The sequence below is a fragment of the Nipponia nippon genome, unplaced genomic scaffold (assembly GCF_047370975.1).
Source record: "Nipponia nippon isolate SJK-2023a ecotype South Korea unplaced genomic scaffold, ASM4737097v1 scaffold_5, whole genome shotgun sequence".
Lineage (NCBI taxonomy): Eukaryota > Metazoa > Chordata > Aves > Pelecaniformes > Threskiornithidae > Nipponia > Nipponia nippon.
Genome location: NW_028262369.1, coordinates 7,782,365 through 7,807,438, shown reverse-complemented (window position 1 = coordinate 7,807,438; position 25,074 = coordinate 7,782,365). Strand labels below are relative to the sequence as shown.

General features: G+C 60.0%; 2 protein-coding genes across 4 annotated transcripts; both read left to right on the top strand.

Annotated features, from left to right (window-relative positions):
- The first annotated feature begins 310 nt into the window (after positions 1-310).
- On the top strand, positions 311-1,734 carry LOC104023485 (uncharacterized). The gene is given in 7 exon segments (XM_087734665.1): positions 311-413; positions 416-736; positions 739-868; positions 870-922; positions 925-1,179; positions 1,182-1,205; positions 1,208-1,734. Coding segments are annotated over 7 exon segments (1,413 nt in total).
- An 879-nt stretch (positions 1,735-2,613) lies between these two features.
- Positions 2,614-24,759, top strand: CLCN7 (Cl-/H+ antiporter 7). 3 transcript variants are annotated; one of them, XM_087732850.1, is made up of 25 exons: positions 2,614-2,810; positions 10,334-10,405; positions 11,656-11,727; positions 11,968-12,033; positions 12,636-12,768; positions 13,116-13,225; positions 14,004-14,084; positions 14,476-14,538; positions 15,145-15,228; positions 15,399-15,492; positions 15,928-15,992; positions 16,468-16,584; positions 16,925-16,979; positions 17,535-17,595; positions 18,409-18,547; positions 18,825-18,918; positions 20,279-20,448; positions 20,785-20,836; positions 21,160-21,287; positions 21,468-21,553; positions 22,374-22,506; positions 22,624-22,683; positions 23,050-23,226; positions 23,333-23,413; positions 23,533-24,759. In XM_087732850.1, exons 1-25 carry the CDS (start codon positions 2,679-2,681, stop codon positions 23,617-23,619), a joined length of 2,412 nt encoding a protein of 803 aa, XP_087588976.1. In that variant the 5' UTR covers positions 2,614-2,678; the 3' UTR covers positions 23,620-24,759. The 3 variants fall into 3 exon arrangements, 2 of the variants coding, with proteins under 2 accessions (XP_087588976.1, XP_087588977.1); XR_015698937.1 differs by lacking the exon at positions 23,533-24,759 and having other exon boundaries at positions 22,935-23,226; XM_087732851.1 differs by lacking the exon at positions 16,468-16,584.
- The last annotated feature ends 315 nt before the right edge of the window (positions 24,760-25,074 follow it).

Below are 25,074 nucleotides of genomic sequence, written 5' to 3'. Positions count from 1 at the left end.
CCTCCGGGAGCTGCCCCGCATGGCCGGGCCTGCTGAGGCCGTGCGCCCAGGGGTCCCCCCCACACCATACCCACCCCACGGCTCAGCACCCCCTGCCGGGCCCCTCACCCGGGCAGCCGGAGCCCCGGGGAGCTCCTGGGTCGGGGCCAACTGCCCCCGCAGAGTGCCTGGCCCAGGGCCACGGGGCTGGCGGCTGCTGGGGTGCGCCAGCGGTGGCTGCAGATCTCATCATGGTGGAGGCCGCCCCGGAGGGGCACTGCAGGGGCCAAGGCTGGCCCTGCCATGCAGGCAGAAAGTGTCCGGCAGTGGCATGGCAGAGACGGTGCTGCTCCTCTGTCCACTCCTCGCTGCTGCCCTGCAGGGTGGCCTGACCCAGCTCAGCCTGTGCCAGGGGGGCACTCAGCGTTTCAGGCCGGGCTGGGGGTCAGTGGCACCGCAGGAGCCCGGCATGGGGACGTGGGTTCACCTGCAGAGCAGGCGGAGGTGGCCGCTGCTGCCCATGCCACCCTGGACACCACGCTGGCCCACCTGGCCACCGCTGGCCAGCAGCTGCACCGCAGGCTGAAGCGGCTGGAGGGGATAGTGGGTGCCCTGAGCCTGCCACACTGCCCACTCACCCACCCACCGGGTGCACCGGTGGAGACTGGCACCAAGCCACACGGCCTGCCGGACGCTGCCTGGAGCTGGGGCAGCCAGCTGGACCGGGAGCTGCAGGGCAAGGTGGCCCCCAGCACCCCAGCCCTCGGCCCCTGAAGGCGAGGCGGTGGAAGCAATGCTGGCAGGAGGAAGGGCAGTGGCTGCTGGCCAACGTCGGGCCCGGTGGAGCACCCGGGGAGAATGCGAAGCCCCCTCACGACACAGCACCAGGATGTGGCACCAGCACTCCCCACCATGGCTGCGGTCCCCTAGGAGCAGCCGCCGGCCCCCAGCAACCAGGAGAGGGTAGGTATGGGCCCCCCGCCCTGGTGCCCAACTCCCCAGCCTGCTGCACTGGCGCTGTCCTGCTCTTCCCCAGCACCTCAGCTGAGCGTGTGGCTGTCCTGGGGCCAGGGCCACACCAGGGGCTGTGGGTGCTGCCGCTCTGCACCTGGCTGGCCACACCAGCCCTCCGCCTCGGTGCCCTCCTCTCCTACACCACTGAGGATGGTGGCAGCGAGCTGGCCGTGTGTGGCCGTGGTGGGGCCCTGGCTCCTCATGCTTCGTCATCAGGATGGGGAATTTCAGGAGGTCCCAGTGACACTGCTCCTGCATGGCAAGTGGCACCACCTCTGCTTCACCTGGTCCTCTGGCTAGGGCCGATACCACTTCTATGCAGACAGGCAGCTGCTGGCCACTGGCTCCAGCTTCCAGCAGGGCTATGAAATTCCTGCTGGCGGCTCGCTGGTGCTGGGCCGGGAGCAGGACCACCCTGGTGGGCGATTCAGCACTACGGAAGCCTTTGTGGGTTGCCTGGCTGGCTTGGCCCTCTGGAGCTGGGCTCTCCTGCCCGGGGAGGTGGCCAGCATGGCGACCGGCAGGGCGCTGCCCCCCAGTCACCTCCTCAAGCTGGCTGATGCCTCCCTGCAGGGCGGGGTGTGGAGGGTGGTATGCCCTTGCCTCCAGCACTGGCTGTGCGAGCCCAGCAGTGGGAACGGTGCCAGCTCCCAGTGGTCAGGGCTGGCTCACGGTGCCCGGCCGGCACGAGCCACATCCTCCCAGGGTGACAGGACACCAGGCGGAGGGACTGTCTCATGACCAGGACCACTGGAGGTCGGGAAAAGGAAAAGGGGTTTTGACAGCCAGGGTACGAGAGAGGTGGGACCCGGTCCTCGAGCCTGTCCCAAAGCTGGGAGGTCGTCAGCTCCTGCCCCCAGAGGATGTACAGCCCCGTCATTCCTATTAAAATGCTCTGGGCAGAAAGAAAACTCATTTATTCCTGGTGCTGCTCTGCCCTGTGACGCTCGGCGGCACTGACAGCCGGGCAGGAGCTGCTCAGCGCAGGCTGCAGGGCGGCCTGGCCTGGGTCACGCGCGGGCGCTTGCTGCCTGTCCCCTGCCACCGCCGGCACTGAGTCAGACCGGCGGGGAGGCTGTAGCACGGAAAAGCCCGTGACCGGGAGTGAGCCAGCGGTGCCGGAGCAGCCGCCGCCTGTCCCGTGGGCCCGGCCCCCGCCGGAGGGGCTCCTCGCACGGTGCGGAGCTGTGGGCAGAGCTGTGCTGCTCCGGGGGGCTCGAGCGAAGCACACAACGCGCTCCGAAACGGCTGCCCTGCCAAATTCTCTGCCTGGAGAGTAGGAGCAGCGCCGGCTCTGGCCGCTCCCCAAGCCCCGTGTTCCCGGGGGCGGCGGGGCCTTGCTGCCTGGTTGACAGCCAGAGGGTGCGCCTGGGCCTAGCGTGGGGCAAGGCCTTGCAGCCGTCCTGCAGCTTCCCGGGCTGCCGTCGCCGCTGTCACGCCCGCGTCAGGCCCCAGCGCAGCAGAGCCCGTCCCCGGCCTGTCCCGCAGCCGCCTCCGGGGACGGGCTCCGGCCCCTTCTCCGGGGAAGGGCGCTACGGGCGGGACTACAACTCCCATGATGCCGCGGGGCGGGGCGGCCCCCGCCGGCCGCCGTAGCGCTCACGTGAGGGCGGCGGCCCGGCGGTCACATGACCGGCCGGTGAGGCAGGGGCCGGCGGAGGTGTGCGCCGCCGTTGCCGCCCCGCATGGCCAACGTCGCCAAGAAGGTGTCCTGGTCCGGCCGCGACCGCGACGAGGACGACGAGGACGGGTGCGCGGGCGAGACCACCCCGCTGCTCAACGGCACCGGCCCCGGGGCGGCGGGCGGCGCCCGGCAGGTGGGTACCGGTACCGGCACCCGGGGGGGGGGGCGGGTCTGCCCCGTCCCGGGCCTCCCTGCGCCGGGACGCCGCCGGAGGGGAGCTGGGGCCGGGGTCGTGTGCGCGTCCCCCTCCCCTGTAGCGTTTAACCGCGCTCGTTGCCCGGGGGCTGCCGGCGGGGAGCTGCGGGGCGCCGGGGCTCTGCTCCGTGAGCAGCTCCGGGGGGAGTTCGGGCCCGCTCTGGGCTCCCCGAAGCCGGGGAAAGCCGAACCTGGCAGGGCCCGGCGCGGGGAGAAGCGAGGAGGGAGCCACGGCCGGGGCACGGGGCCCTCGGGTCACTCGTGGGGGAAAATCTGAGCGTGGGGGCTGACTCACGGCCTCGCGCCCGCCTGGTGGCCCCGCCACGGCCGGCTCCCATCGCCAGGTGCCGGTGCCCGGCCGGGACCCTGCTCCTGCCCGCTCCTCGGCCGTGGGTGCAGCCGAGATGGCCCCTGCCAGCAGGACCTTGTGCTGAGTAGGGGCTGCTCCTGCCTGCTGGGGCTGCCCTCTTCATTTCTACTAAAAATACCGTTCCGCAAGAGAGCCTGTTGCCTGGCACGCTGCTGATGCCCAAACCAACGTGTCGGGCTCAAACACAAGAGCGTCTAATGCTGGCATGGTGGTGGACATCGTGCAGTATGTATGGAACTACGCTGGCAAAAAGCAAGTCCAGGGTGCAATGTATCACAAACGCAGGCCAATTCCTTCTTGCAAATTAATTTTGGGTAATTAACTGAACAGAAACTTCTCTCCGGTGTACTCAGAGGCTGTTACTCAGGCAGTCTGCCTTGCAGTCTCTCCTCCACATGAAGCACGCCATGGCTCTGGCCGAGGCACTCGGTGCCTGTTACAGAGCAAAGCTGTGGCTGGGTGGGCTGGGCCATGGTCTGGGTGGGATGTCAGGCTGGGTCCACGGGACATTTCCATGCCAGCACCGGGTGGGAGAGGAGCTGCCTCCTGGTGACGTCCTTGAATTTCCTGTGAAGGGTTTGCTGGGAGACCTGAGCTTATAGAAGGAGGAGTGGTGCCAGCCTTTGGCAGCTGTTAGCAGGAACGTCTCGCTGAGCACGGTTCTGTGCTGCCCTGCTCCTGGGCAAGTCAGAACAGCAGGCTAATTAGAGGGAAATGCAGGGTTCGTTAGGCTGGAAGTCCCTAGCGTGGCGCTGCGGGAGCAGGGCACGGCGGCTGGAAGGAGTCGCCTGTGCCATTGCAGCTGTCCTGGTGTGAAAATAAAAATAATCTTCCCAAACGGTACAACAGGACCCCGTGTATCTACAGCACAGGTTGTCTTTAAAGACCATGTGGTGAATTCTGCAGGTCTGAAGGGTGTTAACATAGGGATTAACCAGGTCTCGTGGCTGTGGGTCAGTTAGGAAAGGGTTTTCCTGGTGACTCGGAGGAAATGCCTGACCCCCCCTACAGCAGAGACCCGGCCTTGCTGACCTGATTTATTGTCACCGCATCCCTTTGCGGTGCGGACGGCTCAGGCCCCACCTGGTGACAACGCACTACATGGCATTTTCCTTAGCAAAGGAGGAGAGCGAGTGCCTTGCCTGAGCTCCAGACCACACATGCCCCTGGCAGTGGCACTGACCCGACAGTGGCGGCGGGGTTGTCACCGTAGTGCTGGTTGCCTTTCAGTGTAGGGCAGCTGCTTGTCTGCCTCGGATGGTCCTTTGACCTAAATGCCATATAGTCATATAGATTGAAGTGGGAAGGCAGGACAGCTTTGGTAGAGAAACAAAGAGGGACTGGAGCTGCTTAGCTCACGGGAGACTTAAACTTGGGTTGTGGTAATGCAATAAAAATGCCCCCAGTGGAGTTTCTTCCATTTCTCATGTGCTTGTTTAATGGAAATGAAAGTGATCTTAAAGTGACAAAAGGAAACACGGTTCTGTAGTTCCCCGGCTGACTGCTGCAAGAGACTGAGATCGAGTGTTTGTGGGCAGGAGGTGAGGAGGGGCTGGATAAACACGCCTGTGTAGAGGGGATGCTACAGGGCTGTCCCTGAGATCTCCTCTGGTTTTGGGCCAGCTGAGCGTTGCTCCAGAGCTGACCAAGCCTTTATCCTCTCACCAGGACTTTCTAATGCCTCAAGAATATCAAGAAGCGAGAGGTTGCCTGTATGTCTGAGCATCATGCCTACCGTGGGGTGCCCCTTTCCCCTGTTCTGGAGCCGTGCGCATTGACTCCCAGGCTGAAAAGTGGGTGGACAATTTTAGTAAGAGCAGCCAATTTCCATCATCAAGCACTTTTTGAAAAAGAACACTTCTCCATTGCTACCCCTCGAAGATATGCTCTGTGTTTGTGCTCAAATGCCTTGACTTTGGGATTGGCATAACGTTCCTGCTCCAGAGCGTGCGGGCAGGGGGACACCAAAATGTGGACCAGGCTGCTGCTGCTGGGCAGCTCGTCCTTCTTAACCCCTGTGTGATTATTCTGCATCTCTAGATGTTGTTGGTTTTGTCTTTAACTTCAAGTAACAGGGTATAAAACGCAGCGTTTGTGGCTGGGTGGTGATGCGGGAGGGCTGCCACGCTTGCTGCAATTGGAAAATCTTGGCGGGGGGGAGGGAGAAAAAGAGAAGTCAGCTGGGTGAGCCCTGATTCCTGGCAGATGGGCTGCAGGTTGCGCATTCCCTGGGCACCGGCAGAGAGGCTGCCTGTCCCTGCCTGCCTGCTGCTGGGAGCCTGGAGCTGGCCTCCCCAGAAAGCTGCTGCTCTTGGGTGGTGGCAGGAGCTTCCCCAAGCAGAGGGGTTTTAGCAAGCCCAGTGCTTTCTGCTGGGTGTTTGCACCATTGGGGGGTGCGGCGACACTTTAACCTTGCGCTGCTTCTCTGCAGAGAGGACGCATGGGACAAGGTGCCCGGAGAAAGGCAGGTGGGCCAGGACAATAACGGCATCTCCTGGCCTCGTGCAGGTGAGGGGCAAGGAGCAGCTGTGCCCTGGAGTGGCAGCAGGAGGCTGGAAGCAAAATTGTAGCTGACTGGTGATGCCACGGGGAGAGTCCAGATGCTTTCTCCCCCCTTACAGGCCTGGAGGTGAGGAGCCTTGTTCTCTCTTGGTGTGGTGTGTTTTGAGGATCATGGCTGTGTTGGTTTGAAACCCATCGCAGCTGTGGTGGTGTGTCAGAGGAGGGGGATTTCAAGAGCCCTGCAGCTCATCTGCCCCATACGCTGCCACAGCCAGGGCTTCTCCTGGCAGTGAGCTACCCGGTGACAGCCTGGCAGCCTGGAGTCGTCCTTCCCACCCGACCAGGTACCAGGGGCTCCTCAGCAAAGCACACTGGGGCCAAGAGGGCCCTGAGTGCTGGAAATCCTCTTCCTCCCCTCCCGCTGCATCTGCAATACTGCTGTGGGCTCCTGATGCAGTCTGCGCCACACTTTATCTCATTGATAACAGAAAGCCGTGTGCTTCCAGTTTGTTAGCAAGCAGCAGGACGGTGATAAGGGGCAGTGTAATGGGGGGTGTCTTCACGCCAGGCGGTGGTTGCTGGGGGTGGGTGATGTCCTGCAGGGAGCGGCCTTGCTGGCTCGTCCCTGTGGAAATCTGCTGTGGAACAGAGTCAAACACTCCCTATTTACGGTTCTTCAGAGTGATGTTTGGGAGGCACGGCCAGGTCGCTGGGCACGCAGCCTGGGTTCGTTCTGTGGCGTTTTAGTCTCGACTGAAGTCGTTCTGCTATTACAAACAGGGACTGCTCTTTGACTGCTCTGCTTGGAGGTAAAACACTGCTGTGGTATCACATATATCAGTGTGGCTTCTTGTCACCTTTGCCAAACCAGGACACTGGCAGCAGTGCTGCTGTCCCCACCCTGACCCGTGATGGTCCAGGCTGGTGCTGGGGTCTGCATTCAGCTGCTGCTGCCTGACCTCAGAGATGGTCCTTTTGGGGCCTGAGTAGAAGGTGGTGGTTGAGACCTTCTGCCAGATTTTTTTTCTTGTTGAGATTGATCCTGAGTTTGCTCTTGCCCATCTCAGGCACTGCTGGAATGGGTGGCAGCGTGTTGAAGGGGAGGTCTCTAGCCCAGCCCCTGCTAAGAGCAGCAGATCTGTTAGACCAGGTCGCTCAGGGCCTGCCCCCAGCTTCAGTGTGTCACCACCCTCGGAGTGAACATTTGTCTCGGATATCTAAGCAGAAGTTTCCTTGCTGCAGCCTCCCCACTGCTTCTTGTCCTATCGATGCGAAGCTTCAAGGAAAGTCTGGCTCCGTCTTTTCTGTAACCTCTTGTTAGGTGACCCGAGATGGCAAGATCTCCCTGAGGAGCCCCAGCTTCTCCTCATACGTCTTACCACATGCTCCAGCCCCTGGCTGTCTTGCTGGACTCACTCCAGTGTCTCAGTGCCTTTCTGGGCCTGGGGAGCCCAAACTGGGTGCCGAGTCCCAGGCGTGCTCTGGCAGGTGCCAAGCAGAGGAGTGGGATCCCTTCCCCAGACCTCCTGGCTGTGGTCTTGCACCACCCAGGAGCTGGTCGACCACCTCTGCTGCAGCTGTGTGCTGCTGACTCCTCTTCAACTCATCTACTAGCTTGCTGCAAGACTTTTTCAGCAAAGCTGCTTTCTAACCACCGGGGCATGTCCCTCCCAGGTGCAGGGCTTTGTATTTGCGTCTGTTGAACTTCAGGGGCTCCCCTGCAGCCTGGTGAGGTCCCTCTGAAGAGCAGCCCTGCCTGCCAGTGTACCAACTGCCCGGCTAACAGAGGTGTTAAGCAGTATTGGTCCATATCAAGGCTCCAGGCATCTCTTTGCAGCGCTCAAAATGGGTAAGGAATTAGCATTACCCCCTGAAATGGGGTGAGTGCTGATGGCTGAGTGCCACCACTGTTTGTGTGCCACTCTCAGAGCCAGGCTCAGCTGGCCTGAGAGCTTCTCCTGGGACAGGAGAGCTGTTAAGCCCTGTGTGTCCTCTGGGTTTTGGCAACAGTGCGTGTTTTTATGTGGAGATAATCGTACTGCAGTCACACCAACATCATGTGTGCCCAGGATCAGCAGCTGTCTTGGCCTGAGTTTGAAAAACATCCAAAGGAAGGTAGTGCCATCCATGTGCTCTGTGAATCTTTGAGCCGTGCACAGTCTTCTGTCTTAACTTCTGGCTGCCTGAATCCCCCCTGGCCCTCTTATAGAAGTCAGGTGCTGATGGAAGTAGCTTTTTCCTATCCTCCCAGCGTGTGATCACCGTGCCAGGCGAGATGGGAGCCAGCCCTCTGCTCACGGAGTGACTTGGCCCATCTGGATGCTGGAAGGATGCCAGGACTTGGGGCGGGGCGGGGGGGGGGGCATGTTAAAAACATGCTGCTTGTCTAACGAAGTTCAGCTTCAGGTCCAACTGCAGCTCCTTTCCCTTCATCTGTGCTTGGGTCCTGCTGCTGCCTAATCTGATGGGAATGGATCTGCTGTGCTGTGGCCACTTGCTCCATAGGGAAGGGGTGTAGGGGGGATGTGTCACTGGTTTGGCCCCATTTGCTCTTTCTGCGGACCTCTGTGACTAGCAGAAGGGGGATTTCCCTGAAGGGCTGGTCCCGTATCGGACCTGAGGCCTGAGCCCAGGCATGAGCAGGGGACACGGCGCCAGTGGCGGTTTGTGTCTCATTGCCTTGATCTTACCCTTGACATGTGGCATCTAATAAGAACCTTAAAATTTTGTGCTTCCTAAAGCTGGCTGGAGGGGAGTTCCCTTGCAAGGTCTCAGCTTTGTCCCTCCCAGGGTTTCAGGGTGAGGACGCTGTTGTTCCTCCCCTCCCCAGGATGGCAGGGGCCTGGCTGGGACCTCTGCCTGCCACTGAAGAGGCTGGGCACCAGCGGACACTGAAACAGGCAGTTCCTGCCTCCAGCTCGTGACTCTGTGTAAGTTCCCATCTGCGTTCCCCTGGGGAGGTGACAGCTTTGTTTGTGCCCGGCTTGTAGGAGCCCACGATGGTCTGTTCTGACTGCTGGGAAAGTCCACCTGAGTCCTTTCCAGGGGGACTGTGGAGCCAGAACCAGGCTGGTCTTGGCAAACCCATGTCCAAAAACCGCTCCATGGAGCACCTTGTGCTCAGCCCCTCCTGTGGGCAGATCCACAGTCCCGCGCCTCCCTTGGTGGGGATGCCCCTGACTGCCATGGCTCAGGCTTTTGGGGATGAAAGGGCACCAAAGAGGGTTTGAGAAGCTGGAGCAAAACCTGCCTGCAGGTCAGGGAGTGAATGAGAACGTGGAGCAGATGGAGAAATGGGAAAATAGGTCAGGCTGCAAACACAAAGGGATATTCTTCATCTGCGGTGATGTGTGCGGCTCCCAGCTGCCCTGGCCCACACATTCCAGACAGGATCGGTGGGGATTAAAGTGGCAGGGGCTTGATCTGGGATCTGCTGGCTTGCCAGCAGAGAGGGGCCAACGTGCCTGGGCCCTGCTGTTGCTTGTCATCCCTCTTTTATTCTCCAGTCCTTTAGCCTGGCAGCTGGGGAGGGGTGAGGCTTCAAAGGGAAAGATCTTAATGTTGAGAAATGATGTTTGGGCTGTGCTTAGTGACAGTGCTGCTCACACCCTTGTGCATCCCTGTGTTTCACAATGGCGGAGGGGTGATGGCAGCTTGCCTGCTTCTGCTGGGTGCCCTTGCAGCACTGACCGGCTGGAGGCTGGCTCGGCTGCAACCCAAGCCCTTGCCTGCATCGGCTGGGAGACAAGAGGTGCCCCAAATAGTCCAAAAACTCCCATGTTATGCAATTGCGCTACCAGTAACGAGCCGGAGTGGTCATCAGAGAAAGGAGAACCTGCTGCCCCAGAGGGAGTTGCAAAGGCTCCTTCCCAGCATCACTCTGGGGCTGGGTTGGAGAGGTGCCAGTGTCCCCAAGGCTGTGCGGGAGCAACATGCCCCGCTTCCTCTTGTGTGAGCTGGCTGGCAGCCGGCCCGGCTGTCGCTCCGGTCCTGGATGCTCGGAGGGAGATGAACGTGCCGATGTGCTCGTCTCCCCAGCTAGGAACCGCTCCCATGGAGCAGATGGCAGAGCTAAACGTGCCCTCGGCTATCCCTTATCACTGGCCGGCTGTGTGAGCTGAGGGATGGCCCCGGCAGGTCTTGGTGTGCTTGTGACCGTGGAGATGGCACTTTCTGTTCGGGGGGTCTGTCCCTCCCCAGCTCCAGGGGAGTGTGGAACGTGCTGCTCAGCATGGGTTTGCTGGCTGCACGGTTGCTGTGTCGGGGTGCCACGCCAGCTCTTGGGGCTGCTGGCTGGCACCTTCCCTGGGGCGAGCCGGCTCTGCTAGCTAACATTGCAGCAGCTTGCTCAAACCCTGGCAGACTGTTGCTGCCTCGTGCTCCCTCTGGGGCTGTGGGTCTTGCCTCCTCCATGTGTCCTCTGAGAGCAGTCCTCTGTGGGTGCTGCGCTTTGGGGAGCTCTGGCAGTGGGCAGGCCGGCAGAGCTCAGCGAGAGGCACAGAGCACGAGCGCCTGTGTGCCTGCTCCTTCCTTCTGCCAAGGTTTGCGGCACATTCGGGAATTGACCCCGTTTTCCCTTCTCTCCTCAGCTCACTCCTTCCTCCTTCCTGCGCATCGGACAGCTGAGCAATGTGGACCTCAACGAGGACATCCGTGAGCTGGTGAGTGGCACAGAAAGGGGCCCGCTGTTACTGACACCACTTCCCTTCTTCTACTGACAGCGCTAATGGCTGCTTTTGTTCCCCCCCTCACATCCTGCTTGTCCCACAAAGGCTCCAGCACTTCCTCCTGAGCTGGGCAACCTTCGGGGCACAGGCAACTGGCTGCCCCTCTGCCTCGACCACTGCTGCTTCCTCTTAGCCTCGCTGGCCCGAGGACGTCATGGTCCCCTGCACCTCTCTGAGCACCAGCGCTAGCCCGCCGGCACAGGAGCCTTCCTCCCGCGGGAGCAAATGTAGAATCTAGTGGTGTGGGAAGGGATTTCTTTCTTGTCGTGAGAGCTCCAAGCTGCTGCTCTTGCCTGCTGCCCAGCTCAGTGCAAAGGCAAGGGAGGGAATGTGTAGTGGGACAGCAGCTGGGGGAAGATGTCTCAGCCCTGGGGACAGGGTTAGTGGCAGACGGGGCATCTTGCAAAAACTCTCAAGTTTCAATTTATTCCCCCTCCATGCACACCTGAGAAGCTTTTCTTTCCCAGATGCTCCTGCCTCAGCTCTGGAGCTGTAGGAAGAGCAAATGGGAAGAAGAGTTTTGCTAAATAGTTCTTATGGAATTCATAAATGGGAAGAAGCGTGTCTTAATCCGGCACCTTGGAGGAAAGGCTGGGCTGGCTTTGGCTGTAGCTTCAACGCGGGGCCAGGGAAGGGTGCAGGATGCCTCTGCCCCAGGGGCCCCTCCGGCATCCTCAGTAAATGCCCTAATTCGGAGCTGGGAACAGCTTGCACAGTCAAAGGCATTTGGGAAACAGAATTTGGTTTCTGCCCAAAATCGTGTGCCTGCTTGAAATAGCTCCTTGCTTTCTGCTGAAGGAATTTCCTGCCGAGGTGAAAGGTTGCCCTCCGCTGGAGTGCGGAGCTGCTCAGAGGCAGCGCCGGATCAACATGGCAGTGTGGTACCAGGCTGGGCAAACCCTCCATCTCCCCGTGGGGAAACGTCCTACCCAGGGGTGGAGAGGTGGTGGGCAAAGGTGCACCCCGACAGCCTGTTCCAGCTGCCTTAAGTCCCATACATCCATCAACTGGTGGAAAATCATCCTGGATCCTGGCCTGCCAGGCAGCTTGCACTGGGGCTTGGGTCTCTGCAGTCCTCCCTGCCTCTCCTGAGCATGAAAACAGCACTAAACCAGATGTTATGTGGCAGAAAGGAGGGTTGGACTTGGACCCAGCCCTCCTAACGTGTGCATCGTGTCCTGCAGGAGACAGAGCTCCCTCGGCAGCATCCCAACGAGATCCCCCACAATGAGAAGCTCCTGTCGCTCAAGTATGAGGTAAGCGCCCGTCTCCCTCCCTTGGCTCTGCCCTCTGGGATGCAGTGGGTGAGGTACGTGGGGTGAGGGCTTGCGGCTGCCCAGCTAGAGGGGTTCCAGCAGGGAAGGAGCAGGGTCAAGAGAGGAAAAAGATACAGGAGTGTGGAGTGGCAGGGGTGAGGGTCTGAGGCCAGCCCTTCCTGACACGGATGTCTCTTCCCCTGTGCTAGATGGTAACAGCATTTCCCTTTCCTGATTTAGAGCCTGGACTATGACAACAGTGAAAACCAGCTGTTCCTGGAGGAGGAGAGGAGGATAAACCATGCGGTGAGTCTTTCTGCAACCTGGTTGCCTACTGTCCCTGCAGCTGGGATGGCCCAGGGAAGCCATTCCCCTCTGCCCAGCTGCTGGGGGGCTTCTCCGTCCCAGGGCAGGTCGTGCTCAAAGCAGCACTTGAGCTGGGGTGGGTTTATGGGCACTGACCAGCTTGTGATGAGCTGTAAAACCTCAGGAGCAAGGACCTAGCACAGGATGGTTTGAATGGGAGCTAGCCTGGATGCGCATGGTGGCATTGCCAGGCAGCACGGGGCAAGTCCCTGAGAAGAGGGACTCCTGGAGCCATGTGAAACGTCTGCCCTGGGGCCTTTGGGAGTCAGTGTCGCAGTAAGAAGCCCAACAGGAGGGGCCTGACGGAGGCAGGCAAGCTGGAAAAGCACATCTGCTGTTAGGGATCCCACAGAGGGGCAAGGGCACTGGCTTAAAATAAGTAAATTGTGGCCAGGCTTTGCAATCCTGGGTCAGTCAGCATCAGTTTTCCGTGGGGGCTTAGGGCTGTGTTGGGGAAGGTGTCCAGGTGGGTTGGAGTACCCCCGATGCTGGCGGGGGCCAGGCTGGGTGGCAGCGGGGTCTGATGTCTGTCTGTCCATCAGGCTTTCCGGACGGTGGAGATCAAGCGCTGGGTCATCTGTGCCATGATTGGCATCCTCACCGGCCTTGTTGCTTGCTTCATTGACATTGTGGTGGAGAACCTGGCTGGGCTGAAGTACCGGGTGGTGAAGGGCAGTATCCTCCCATGGAGCCATGGCCACCGGCCAGCCAGGAGCTGCAGGATCTCTGCTCCTGGTAGCCACAAGAGGGGTGCCGAGGGAGAGGGCAGCACTTCCTCGCCTGGGTTTGGTGGCACGGACCCTGCTGCCCAAGGTGCTGCCGGGTGCCTGGCTGCTCTGCGGGGCTGAGCTGTGGCTGGGCACTGCCATAACGGAGGAGGCTTCTCACAGCAGCCCTGGCTGCCCTAAGTGCGCAGGATCTGCTGTGCTGCTGCAGCCCAAGAAGCATTTTAATGATGCAGTATCATGGTGGGAGGGATGGTACCTAACCTACACTGGCCTTTCCTTGAGCTGCTTCCCCAGACATCGACAAGTTCACAGAGAAAGGGGGCCTGTCTTTTTCCCTGTTACTCTGGGCCACCTTGAATGCCAGCGTGGTGATGGTGGGCTCTGTGATCGTTGCTTTCATAGAGGTAAGAGTTTGGAACAGGTCTGGGTTGGGGTACCCCTGTGCCTCCTGCCCTGGCTCTTTACATGGGGGAAGCAGGATCATGTCTCCAGAAAACGTGCAAGTTTGTGTAATGGCAAATGTATTTCTGCCAAATTGCCTCTTGGTAGCCCCAGTTCCTTGGTGTTGGCTCCAGCCATGCTGTCACGTTTCTCCGGGATTGTCAGACTGATGGGATGTGCTGCCCTTTGCTGGCAGCCTGGGGCAAAGGCTGTGCTCCAGCCTTGGGCGCAGGCGCAGCTCTCGCAAGCCTCGGCCCTGGCTCGGCCTCTCTGCGTTGGGTGTACATGAGTGCTGGCAGAGAGCAGGCTGATCGGGTGCCTCAGGGACACGCTCAGAGGACAAGCCAGAGACTGGGGCCGGTTATGGCTGGGACGGGGCGATGGCTCCCTACGGACCACTCTGAGTCAGCAATGTCTTCCTTGTGGCTTTGCACTTGCTCTCCCTGGCCACCAGGTGTGAGCCTTCTGCAGCACTGGGCCTCTTGCCATGCCACGGTGGTGGGAACACCCTAGTGTCCCCCAAGAACCCAGCCAGCTCCTTCTCCCTGGCACGTTTGCCTTGAGGGGCAGTGGGTGCCTCCCTCCAGCCCACCTCCAGAGCCTGTAGATAGGCTTTGGCCTCACCTCTGAGCCCCCCGAGGGTGTGCTTGCTGCACCCTGTGCTGAGAGACAGGGGTAAGGTGGCCAGCGTGTCCCCATCCTGTACATGGCAGACACTCACCCTCTCCCTCCTCCCCACAGCCCGTCGCAGCTGGCAGCGGCATTCCCCAGATCAAATGTTATCTCAACGGTGTGAAGATCCCGCACGTTGTCCGCCTCAAGGTAGGAAGCAGGAGGGGGTGGGATGTGTGCCTTCTGCCCATGATGGGCCTCCCCGCCCCGGGCTGGCCCAGGCGTGTTGTGTCCTCATGGGGTGGTCCCTGCTGCGCTGCCTGGCTCCGGCGCAGTTCCCCCCAGTGTCAGGCGGTTAAACCTCCTGCCCTGCGATCGGCAGCTGCCGCTGGGAAGAGCAGCTTTGGGTAATTTTTTGCTCTGGCCGAGAAGAAAGTTGGCCAACCCTATTGCCATAACAAGGGGCTGAGAATCACAAGTTCCCTGAGGTCGCTGGCTCCTGCCCCTGCAGTTGACTGGGTCTGTGTCCCCCGTGGTTGCCACGATCGTGTTCCTTGTGCTACCCATGTGATGTGCTGTGCCTGTCGTCTCTGTTTTGCAGACCCTGGTGATCAAAGTCTGTGGGGTCATCCTCTCCGTGGTCGGCGGCCTGGCCGTTGGGAAGGTGATGTGCACAAAGCACTCTCTGACACACTGCTGCCATATTGTTACCCGCTGCTGGCACACGTGCTGCAGCCCATCACCAGCCCTGTGCTGGGGATGGGGCGCTGGGGGCCCTGCAGTGACTTCCCAGTTTTATTCCCTGGTCTGCTGGCCAAGGTGACTGCGGCATGGCCAGGCTTGGGGAGCCCCCGGGGCATGCAGTGTCAGCCCCCAGTGCATGCGGTGCCACCAAGCCAGCCTGTGTGTGGCTCAGCTGAGGGCAGGAGAGCAGCAGCCTATGTCCATCGGTGGTTGTCCCTGCAGGTGTTCAATGGGGGAGACCTGTGTGCCCTGTTGGGACCTTTCTAGCTTGCTGGGATTGAAGGCAGACAAGGGAAGCCCCTGTCCTCTCAGCTGGAGGGAGTGCTGGTGGGAACAGGAGGTGGCCATGGGAGCCACTTGCTAGAATGAGGATTTAAGGGGGGAAAATGGCAAGGCCTGTATTTCCCGGAGGGAAATCCTCCCAGCCATTTCTTCAGGGCTGCGACCTGGTGAGCAGCATTCAGCCGTCCCTCACTGTCCCTGGAGTTCTTCCTTCTGCGACCTGACTCTGCTCTCCTGCCCACAGGAAGGACCCATGATTCACTCTGGAGCAGTGATTGCTGCCGGGATCTCCCAGGGAAGATCCACGTCCTTAAAGCGAGACTTCAAGGTGGGTGTTGAGACCTGAGGGGCTGTGCTGTATGTGCCCCTCCTGTGCCCAAACCGGGCTGTTCCTCGGGGTCACGCTGGTGGCTTGGGGTCATATAAGGCATACCCTGTGTCTCCCCTAAACTCATGCCCGTGGCCAGCCCTGAACCTGCCTTTGCTTTGGTGTTTCAGATCTTCGAGTACTTCCGCAGAGACACAGAAAAGAGGGACTTTGTCTCAGCTGGAGCTGCTGCTGGCGTCTCGGCTGCATTTGGTGCCCCTGTGGGTATGTTTTGGCTCTTGTGATGCTGAGTGGTGCCTGCATGTGGATCTGGTCAGGAGGTTGCTCCCACTTGCATGGAGGCAGCTGCTGGGATCTGCCTAGGGCACTGCAGGAGCCCTCCCATGAAGTGCCCGGCCCTGCTCCAAGCTGTCCTGCCATACCACGCAGGTCTTGGGAAGAGAGGAGGGGGGTCATCTGTCTTGGATCCCAGATGTTGCTTCCCTGGGATTGAGGAGGGCAGTGGAGGGGCTTCGTTGTGATCAGTACGTCACTGATGGCTTGGTGGGCTTGCTGGTCCCTTTGCTGGAGCCTGTGAAGTGTGGGCAGCATGGGGCACGTGGGCTGGGATGAAGTTGGGTGGGTGCCTTGGCTGGTGCTGTGAGCCAAGGGTCTGTGGCACACGCCCCTTGTGAAGGTGTTGGTGTCTTGCATTTGCAGGGGGTGTCCTCTTCAGCTTGGAGGAAGGGGCTTCCTTCTGGAACCAGTTCCTGACATGGAGAATTGTAAGTGCTGGAAAGCAGGAGCAGTAAATTGAGGGCTGCCAGCTCCGGTGTGAGGCATTGCCTTTTCCCGATGCCCTGCAGCCCCAGGCCTCCTGCCATCCCTGCCTGAGCCAGGCAGCTGTGTGTAATACATCCCAGGGAAGAGCATCCCAGCTCTCCTTCTGTGCGCTGGTCCTCAGGGGCTGAATTTGGACCTGGCTGAGCTCCATCTTGCTGCCAACTCCTTTCCAAGGGAGCTGCCTTGGGCTGTGCCCCAGGGCAACAGAGAGGCAAAAGGAGGAGCAAGCCCCTGGTCAGCGTAAGCTGCCTAGAGTACTGCTGGCAGGGAATGCGGCCTCTTGTCCCCACCACACCATGGGTACCAAGCCCTACCCAAGGGCCTTGGGGGGGCAGTTCAGGGTAGTGCGAGGGGCACGTGGTAAGGGAGCGGGGCTGGAGGTGTCTGGCAGTGACTCTGGGCTGCATCTCCTTCCAGTTCTTTGCCTCTATGATCTCTACGTTCACTCTGAACTCTGTTCTGAGCGTTTACCACGGCAATGCTTGGGACCTCTCCAGCCCTGGGCTCATCAACTTCGGCAGGTTTGATAACGAGGTATGGGACAGATATTCCTCATGTAGGGCTCTGTTGGAGAAGTCAGAAGCAGCCCATGGCAGCTTGGGGCCACCAGTCTGTCTTAAAGCATCACCCAAGGGCTGAGGCAGGCTCTGCCCTAGCAGGCTGTGGGGTCTGGCTGGATCGCAGCTCCACCAACCCCAGCAGAAGGCTTTTCTGCAGCCGCTGCTGGATCTGGGGGCTGCAGAGCGTCCAGGGGCAACTTGGGGCAGCTCTGGGAGCCGCTCGCTCGTGCAGGCTTGTGCTGTCCCAGCAATGACTGGCTGCGGGACTGCAGATGGGCCAGGAGATCTGAAACCTGTTTCTTTCTTGCTTGCAGAAAATGGGATACACAATCCAGGAAATTCCTATCTTCATCTTTATGGGAGTGGTTGGTAAGAGAGTGCTGCTCTTCCAATTTCAATTAGTCTGAGTGATTCCCTCTGTTCTCTGTTTGGGTCTAAAAAGCTTTCGGAATCAGTTTCCTGGGGAGAATGGAAAATCCATTAAACTCTGGAGCAGAGGCTGCTTGTGGGGTTTACACAGGGGTGAGAGCTGGATCCTGGCCCAACCCTTACCCTTGTGGAAAAAGTGAGCCCCTTCAATCAATGTACTGCAAAGTCACTGAGTGGGGTCAGTGCATCACAGTCATGGGTAGCCCCTTGCTTTCAAACGAGCTGCCCTTATCCCCACAGAGTTGGCCTGTCCCTTGCCTGCCTAGTGCCAGTGCTGTGACACTGGCCCTCAGCCACTCCGCTGCTGATGCCAGGCTCCTCTTGGTGTCAGGTCCTGGCTGTCTCTGCAGGGACAGCGTCCACGTGTCCCAGGGCTGCCGGTCATGCTGGATGGGTTGTTGATGTCTCCCTGAGCTTCAGGGGTTCCTTGTGTCTTGGGCAGCTGTAGGAGAGCCTCGGACCTGCGTGCTGAGCTTTCCTCTTTTGCATTTGCAGGTGGCATCCTCGGGGCCCTGTTCAATGCCCTCAATTACTGGTTAACGATGTTCCGGATCAGGTAAGAGCTCATGGGTAGCTAAGGTGATTGACATGGGTTGGCTGGCGCCTTCTGTGCTTCCTCAAAGCGACGTTCCCAGCCAGGGAGGGCTGTAATTCCCAAAGCAAGTCTGTAATCTTGCACTTAACATGAGCAACAGCAGCCCCTGGAAGCTGGGAGGCAAAGATGTCTCTTGCTGTCTGCAGTCGAGGCTGTGACCCGCAGCATCCCACTGTTGCTCTGACCCTGCTAAGTATTTCCCTTCAGTGACTTGAGGACCCGAAAAAGTGAGAACACTGTGCAGACCTGACTGTTATGTGCTTCTGAGAGTAATGAGAGAATGGAGAGAGCTGCTAAAGCCATCTGAGCACAGTCTGTCACAGCCAATACTTGTCACCAGCTTTTCAAACACCAGGACCAGCCTCATGACTTCAGGGAAGGATGACCTGTGGCAGTGGAGTGGTGAGGGGCCTGCAGCAGCTTCCAGGGCATCACTCTTCTTGGGCCTTCACGGGCCGCAGCTTTCTGGGCTTGGCTCTGCACTGTCTCCCTAGCCAGATCACGCCAACCTTTCCGTGGGAGTTGTGCCCAGCTCTGTGCAGGGGAGGCAGGCAGGTCTGCTGGAGCTGGTTGGGCAAAGCTGCTCTTGCTGCTGGCCTCCTGCCCCAGGTCTCCACCACAGCTTCGCCAGAGGCAGGACAGCCTGGCAGGGTCCGGGAAGGGAGCAGAGGCAGCCAACCTGTCTGCATGCCCGATGTGACGTGCCAAGCCAGCCTGCAGGTGATCCTGCCTGCACTCCTGGGTGCCACCCTCGCTCCTCTGCTCCCTTTGCAGGTACATCCACCGGCCCTGCCTCCAGGTAGTCGAGGCCATGCTGGTGGCAGCAGTGACGGCAACTGTGGGGTTTGTCATGATTTACTGCTCGAGAGACTGCCAGCCCATCCAGGGGAGCACGGTAGCATATCCGCTGCAGGTAGGAGATGCTGGAGAGCGGCCCCCCAGGGTGGGGAGCACCCTGAGCCTGGGCAGAGGCTGAGGGCTGAGCAGGGAGATGAGCCCCTGCTGGGTTTTGTGGCACTGGACCTCACAGTCAATGCCCTTTGCTGCAGGCAGAGCTGGAGACCCAAGCGCGGTGTTGGTGTGCTTGCTGCCCAGAGCTGCCTCCTTGCCGGCACATGTCCCCTGAGCCTTCCCTGCCCGAGGGCAGCCTGGATCTGCCACTTCTAACTCCCTCTTTTCTTCTCCCTCAGCTTTTCTGTGCTGATGGAGAGTACAACTCCATGGCCACTGCCTTCTTTAACACACCTGAGAAGAGTGTCGTCAACCTCTTCCATGACCCTCCAGGTCTGTGCACCCAGCGAGCGGGTCCTTGAACGTGAGCAGAGTGGGGCTGGGCTTGTGTGAGGTGGCTGACCTGTTCCCTGGCCGCTTGTGGGATGAGGCAGGGGATGATCAGCACGGCCCTGTGAGGGCATGATGGGATGCACCAAAGCACTGTGCCTGCCCCTTTCCTGCAGCGGTGGAAGGAAGAGGGATGGATGCTGTACCTGGTGGCACCTATGAGCTCAGCCAAAGGGCTGTGGTCTCAGGAGCCTGTGGACAAGGACCTGGTTTTGTTCATGCATGTTTGCAAGCTGTTGCTTCTGAGTTGCGTGGGAGCATGTCTGACCTTCACTTGCTGTCTGAAGTCTGTCCTGGAAATGTCCCTGGCTGTTTTCTTAATTAGCAGGGCCTCTTGCCCCTGAATGGCTTTACCTTCTGGGCAGGTTGCAGAGGTGGATCTTGGGGTTTGGATTTGCTTGAGAAATGCAATTTGGCTCCCAGGTTCCAGATCCCATTTCCCTTGGACCTAGTGTAATGATAGCATGCCCTCTGCCTGCTGGTCTGAGCTTTGTGCCCAGCTGCACGTGGGCAGGGAGCAGGCAGCTCCGAATTTCTACACCCTTAGCCCAGAGAGTGCCGCTTGGCCACCTGAAGCCAAGTGATGACTGTCCTGTGTCTTGGGGGCACTCCTTGCAGTGCTGGGTCCTCCCTGGCTCAGGGCTTTGGTTCATTGACCTCTCTGTGAAGAGGTTGTAAAGTACTCGTTTAAACTAGACTGAGCTGCTCTGCAATCCTAAAATAGCAGTAGGCTGAGTCCTGGGGACAGCAGGGTCTTGCTGTGATGGCACAGCCTGTGCTGTGGGGCAGCTTGGAACTGGCCAGAGCAGCTGTGGCAGCTGCGGGACGGGAGGGGGTTTGCAGGACCTACTCTGCTGAATTGGTCCTGAAGCTGGCGGTAGGACCCCTGCCAGGTCACCAGCACCTCTGTCCTCCTGACCTCATCCTCCAGCACTGGCAGTCCCTCAGGGCTTTGAAGTTCGTCACGCTGCCTCACAGGAGGCTGGGAACCACAGGGCTGGGAGGGGACGGGTCATCGCAGGTCATGAGATGGAGGAAAGGTGCGTGCTAGACTTGGTGGGATGGGAGGGCTTGGGATGGCACCAGCCAGCTGGCGGGGCCCTTGAGAGGGCAGAAACAACCTAAAAAGCCGGTTTGAAAGGCTTGTGCTGCCAGGGAGGAAGGTGCACCTGATGAGAGGGGCTTTCAGTGCTGGGAGTGTGTCATGGGGCTGCTGCTGTCCGTTCTCCCATGGCCGAAGCCCATCTCTCTGCCCTCTGGGCTGCGGGACCAGCACTGACTCTCCATTCTCTCTCCACCTCAGGTTCCTACAACCCCATGACGCTGGGCATGTTCACACTGATGTATTTCTTCCTGGCCTGCTGGACATACGGCCTCACGGTGTCTGCAGGGGTCTTCATCCCCTCCCTGCTGATCGGCGCTGCCTGGGGGAGGCTCTTTGGCATCTCCCTGTCCTACCTGACCAAAGGCTCGGTGAGTGCTTGGTGGGAAGGAGCACTGGGCAGAAGGAGATGCAGCACCCAGCCCTTCTTCCTCACTGCTGGGCAGGCAGCAGGCCTGGAGCTGGCTAAGAGCCCAGCACAGCAGTCTGGAAAGGTGTGGAGTGGGTTGACTCCTTGCTTGATGTCTTCCTGAGCTGGGTCTGGGCTTTCCCATGTCCTGACAGAGCCCTGCTGGCAGCTGGCCTGTGCGGGCGGCCTCAGGTGCTGCTCGCTTTGGAGGGGGGTTTTGGGGCCACAGCACTGTTCATTATCTCTGCATGCCCTGGAGCCAGCAGCTGACTCAGCCCCTTCTCTCTCCTGTGCTCAGATCTGGGCTGACCCTGGGAAGTACGCCTTGATGGGAGCTGCCGCACAGCTGGGTGAGTTCCCCACGGCACAGTCTTGGCCACCCGCTGCTCATGTCGGGCTGAAGGTGGCATGGGAAAAAGCAGTCCGTGCTTCCCTGGCGCAGCTTCTTGACCAGCTGAAGGCCAGCCTGGCTGTTGGCTTCCTAATAACCCTGCCAAGCATGGGCAGCGCTGGGGCACTAAGTGAGGGCTGGGCTCGGCCAGGGCACCCCTGCCTGTGCAGGCAGTCCTGGATCATCATGCAGAGACTGAGGGGCCTTGGGTGCTTTGCTATCCCCTCACCCCATGTTTCCCTGACCCTCTAAACCCCCAAACCCCTCGGGTACCTCTTGCAGGTGGGATAGTGCGGATGACACTGAGTCTTACAGTCATCATGATGGAGGCAACAGGCAATGTCACCTATGGTTTCCCCATCATGCTGGTGCTGATGACGGCAAAGATTGTGGGAGACTACTTTGTGGAGGTGAGGGCTGGTGTGCTCACTGGGAGCCTGGGACCCAGCGAGAGGCTGTGGGTTGGGGGTGCTGGGGAGCTGCGGGGGGGCCAGGACAAGTGTGTGCTCCCTCTCAGATGGGAGCTGCTGCCTGGCTGTACCCCCTGGCATCTCACCAGGCTTCTCCTGATGGCTCGGCTCTCGTTGCAGGGGCTCTACGACATGCACATCCAGCTGCAGAGCGTGCCCTTCCTGCACTGGGAGGCCCCGGTGACGTCCCACTCCCTCACGGCCAGGTAGGTGGACTGGGCCAATGGCATCCTGGCTCGTATCAGGAATAGCGTGGCCAGCAGGACCAGGGAGGTGATAGTGCCCCTGTACTCAGCGCTGGTGAGGCCGCACCTCAAGTACTGTGTTCAGTTTTGGGCCCCTCACTACAAGAAAGCCATTGAGGTGCTAGAGTGTGTCCAAAGAAGGACAACGAAGCTGGTGAAGGGTCTGGAGCACAAGTCTTGTGAGGAGCGGCTGAGGGAGCTGGGGTTGTTTAGTCTGGAGAAGAGGAGGCCGAGGGGAGACCTTATTGCTCTCTACAACTACCTGAAAGGAGGTTGTAGTGAGGTGGGGGTTGGTCTCTTCTCCCAAGTAACAAGCGATAGGACGAGAGGAAACGGCCTCAAGCTGCGCCAGGGGAAGTTTAGGTTGGATATTAGGAAAAACTTCTTCGCTGAAAGGGCAGTCAGGCACTGGAACAGGCTGCCCAGGGAAGTGGTTGAATCTCCATCCCTGGAGGTATTTAAAAGACGGGTAGACGTGGTGCTTAGGGACATGGTTTAGTGGTGGGCTTGGCAGTGCTGGGTTAACGGTTGGACTCAATGGTCTTAAGGGTCTTTTCCAACCTTAATGATTCTGTGATTCTATGAAATGGAGGTGGTGACATGCTTCATCCCCAGTGCCGCCAGCCCAGCCCCTTCCCCAGCGGGGAGCAGGGCCCACGGTGCGTTCCCTCCCTGCATCCCTGGCAGGTTATGGGGAGGGAGGAGGCATGTCTAGGGGGAGAGGGGAGAATTTGGGGCTTGCTGCTGTGGGACTGTGCTTCACACTGAGTCTTCCCCACAGGGAGGTCATGAGCACTCCTGTCACCTGCCTGCGGAGGATCGAGCGAGTTGGCACAGTTGTGGACATCCTCAGCGACACCTCCTCTAACCACAATGGCTTCCCGGTGGTGGAGAGCAACCCTGACGCCACGCAGGTGGGCTGGGCACCGCTTGTGAGGGATGCAGCTGGGGGTCAGCCACCCGAGGGCTGGCCATGGCATGGGGCCCTTGCCCTGCCCCAGCCGCATCTCATGTGTGGTGCTCTGTCGCAGGTGGCAGGACTGCGGGGTTTGATCCTGCGTTCCCAGCTCATCGTTCTGCTGAAGCACAAGGTGGGTGATGCTGTGTGGAGTCTGTTTGGGCTGTTGGTCAGAACCCCGGCTCCCCTGTCCCACTGCTGCCTCAGGTCCCTTGGTGCCTGCCTTGCTTGGGAGGAGCTGGTGGAGGGTCCCTGTCATCTCCTTCAGCTTGTCTGAGGAGACAGTGGGGGCTGCCATGCTGTGCTGGGGTGACCCCAGCATCATTCTGCACCCCACTGGGCTCACAAACCCCGAGTGAATGCGAAACAGCTGTTCTTCTGCAGATGGTCCATCCGCCCCACGCTCCTGCCCTCTTCCCTCCCTGCCCCTGTGTGTTGCCCTGGTCCTGGTGCCTGTCAGCACTGCGTGATGGTCCCCGACGGCCTCTCTTCTCCCAAGGTTTTTGTGGAAAGGGCCAACCTGAGCCTGGTGCAGCGGCGACTGAAGCTGAAGGATTTCCGCGATGCCTACCCCCGCTTCCCCCCTATCCAGTCCATCCACGTCTCCCAGGATGAGCGTGAGTGCATGATCGACCTCAGCGAGTTCATGAACCCCTCGCCCTACACTGTGCCTCAGGTAACGGCCAGGGGCCCCCCTGCACTCAGCATACTGGGGGTCATGGGTGGGCGATGGGTGCTGGCTGGGGATGCTGCAGCTGACACAGCCCTGCTCTGCCTTGCAGGAGGCATCTCTGCCGCGGGTATTCAAGCTTTTCCGAGCCCTGGGACTGCGGCACTTGGTGGTTGTGGACAATCGCAACGAGGTGAGTCCCTGCTCGCTGTGTGTGGACAGACTAGGCTCCTTGGCAGTGGGGGACATGCTCCCATTGTCCCCAGGCTCTGCATGCCAGTGTGGGGCTGTACCCTGTCCCTTTCCCGGCAGGTGGTGGGCATGGTCACCCGCAAGGACCTCGCCAGGTACCGGCTGGGGAAGGAAGGCCTGGAGGAGCTCTCGCTGGCACAGACGTGATGCGAGGCGGCACTGCCCAGCGGAGACGCACCCTGGCCCCTCGGAGCCAGGGACCCCCTTTTGTGGGAGGTGGGGAGAGGACTGGGACAGCCTGTGCAGACATCGCGGTGCCTGGAGCACCGGCATGGCCGTGCTGCCCCAGCACTCCTGCCTGTCGCTGCCTTCCCACGTCTACTGCCTCCTCTTCTCACCCCTTCCTCTGCTTCCCTGAGGGATCAAATTGCACCCTTGGCTCCATTTGCTCCTGGCGTAGGCTCTCCCTGAGGGCTGGGTGAAGGCTGGAGTGTGCCAGGGGGAGCAGCAGTGCCCAGCTGAGCTGGGCACAGTCCCTCTGCCATGGCACATGGCCTCCATTGCCTCATCCACCCAGCCTGGGCTGTCTGGGACCTAGCCCTGCCCTGGCCCCTGCTGCAGGGCCTGTCTGTGGGGAGCGGAGGGGACATGGTGGGGCTCCCTCCTGCTCCCAGGGACCTGTCCCTCCTGCCACATGCTCCAGCTGGCTGGGTCAGGCTGAGCCCTGGGGGCAGGCGCTTGACCTGCTCTGCTGTGCAATAAAAGGGCTCCCGTGGTTCAGCAGCTGCAGGCTCTTGCTCTTTCTTGGCTCCCTTGGCTGCTCTGACCCCAACCCGTGTGTGGGGAGACACCCCTGGGGTTCGGGGCAGGGATGGGGAGGGGAGAGCTGCCTGCTCTCCTGTGTTGGTCCTGCAGCCTGTGTTCCTAGTGCGTGCCCTCTGCCACTCCTGCCCTCCTCCCACCACTGCTGCTGCCTCTTCCCTATACCCACGCTGGTGTCCAGAATCACCCCGGGTGTGTTTCTGCACTTGCTGCAGCTTGTTCTGGCCCTTTCCAGCAGCCTGGACCCTGCCAGGCACCCCAAAACGCACCACCACCCCTGGATCTGGCCAGGGCAAGGGAGCAGAGCCTGCACTCCCCTAGGTGATGAGGAGGGCTCCAGCCCTGGCACCTCAGCTCCCCCCTCTCCCACCACCCTTGCCGCTCGCCTTGGCATTGCCCCTTGCCCTGGCTTGGAGCCATAGGCCTGGTGCTGCCCCCTCCTCGCTTGGGCAGGGGCATCTTGGTGCCTGGGGGGGCTTTTGACTGTGGGATACTGTGCTCAAATAAAGCCTGTTTGTACTTTTATTGTGCTGCTGTCTGTGTCTTCCTTCCACACTTCCCTCAGTGCTGCTGCCCAGGCTCAGCGCCATGTCTGTCGGTAGCCCCCAGGGCACAAAGGGCAGTGTAGGGGGGGGCGTCACAGTATATTATAGTATACAATGTATTTTTATGTCCCTTAATGTACCTAATGCTTTCTGAGATGAGACTTGTCTGACATGCGGCCCTGCATGTTGTGATACAGAGGCCTGGACAGTTTACACTGCATCTCTCATGACTTTGTTGTACCTCCGGTCGCCTGTGGGGAGACTAAACCAGAACAGATATCATCAAAACCCAAAT

Bases quoted from the DNA above. Each gene is read 5' to 3' on its own strand.
- CLCN7 (XM_087732850.1), top strand. From the start codon at position 2,679: ATGGCCAACGTCGCCAAGAAGGTGTCCTGGTCCGGCCGCGACCGCGAC. The intron at 10,406-11,655 runs GTGAGTGGCACA...CGTGTCCTGCAG, and splicing joins ACGAGGACATCCGTGAGCTG to GAGACAGAGCTCCCTCGGCA. The intron at 15,229-15,398 runs GTGGGTGTTGAG...TTGGTGTTTCAG, and splicing joins CCTTAAAGCGAGACTTCAAG to ATCTTCGAGTACTTCCGCAG.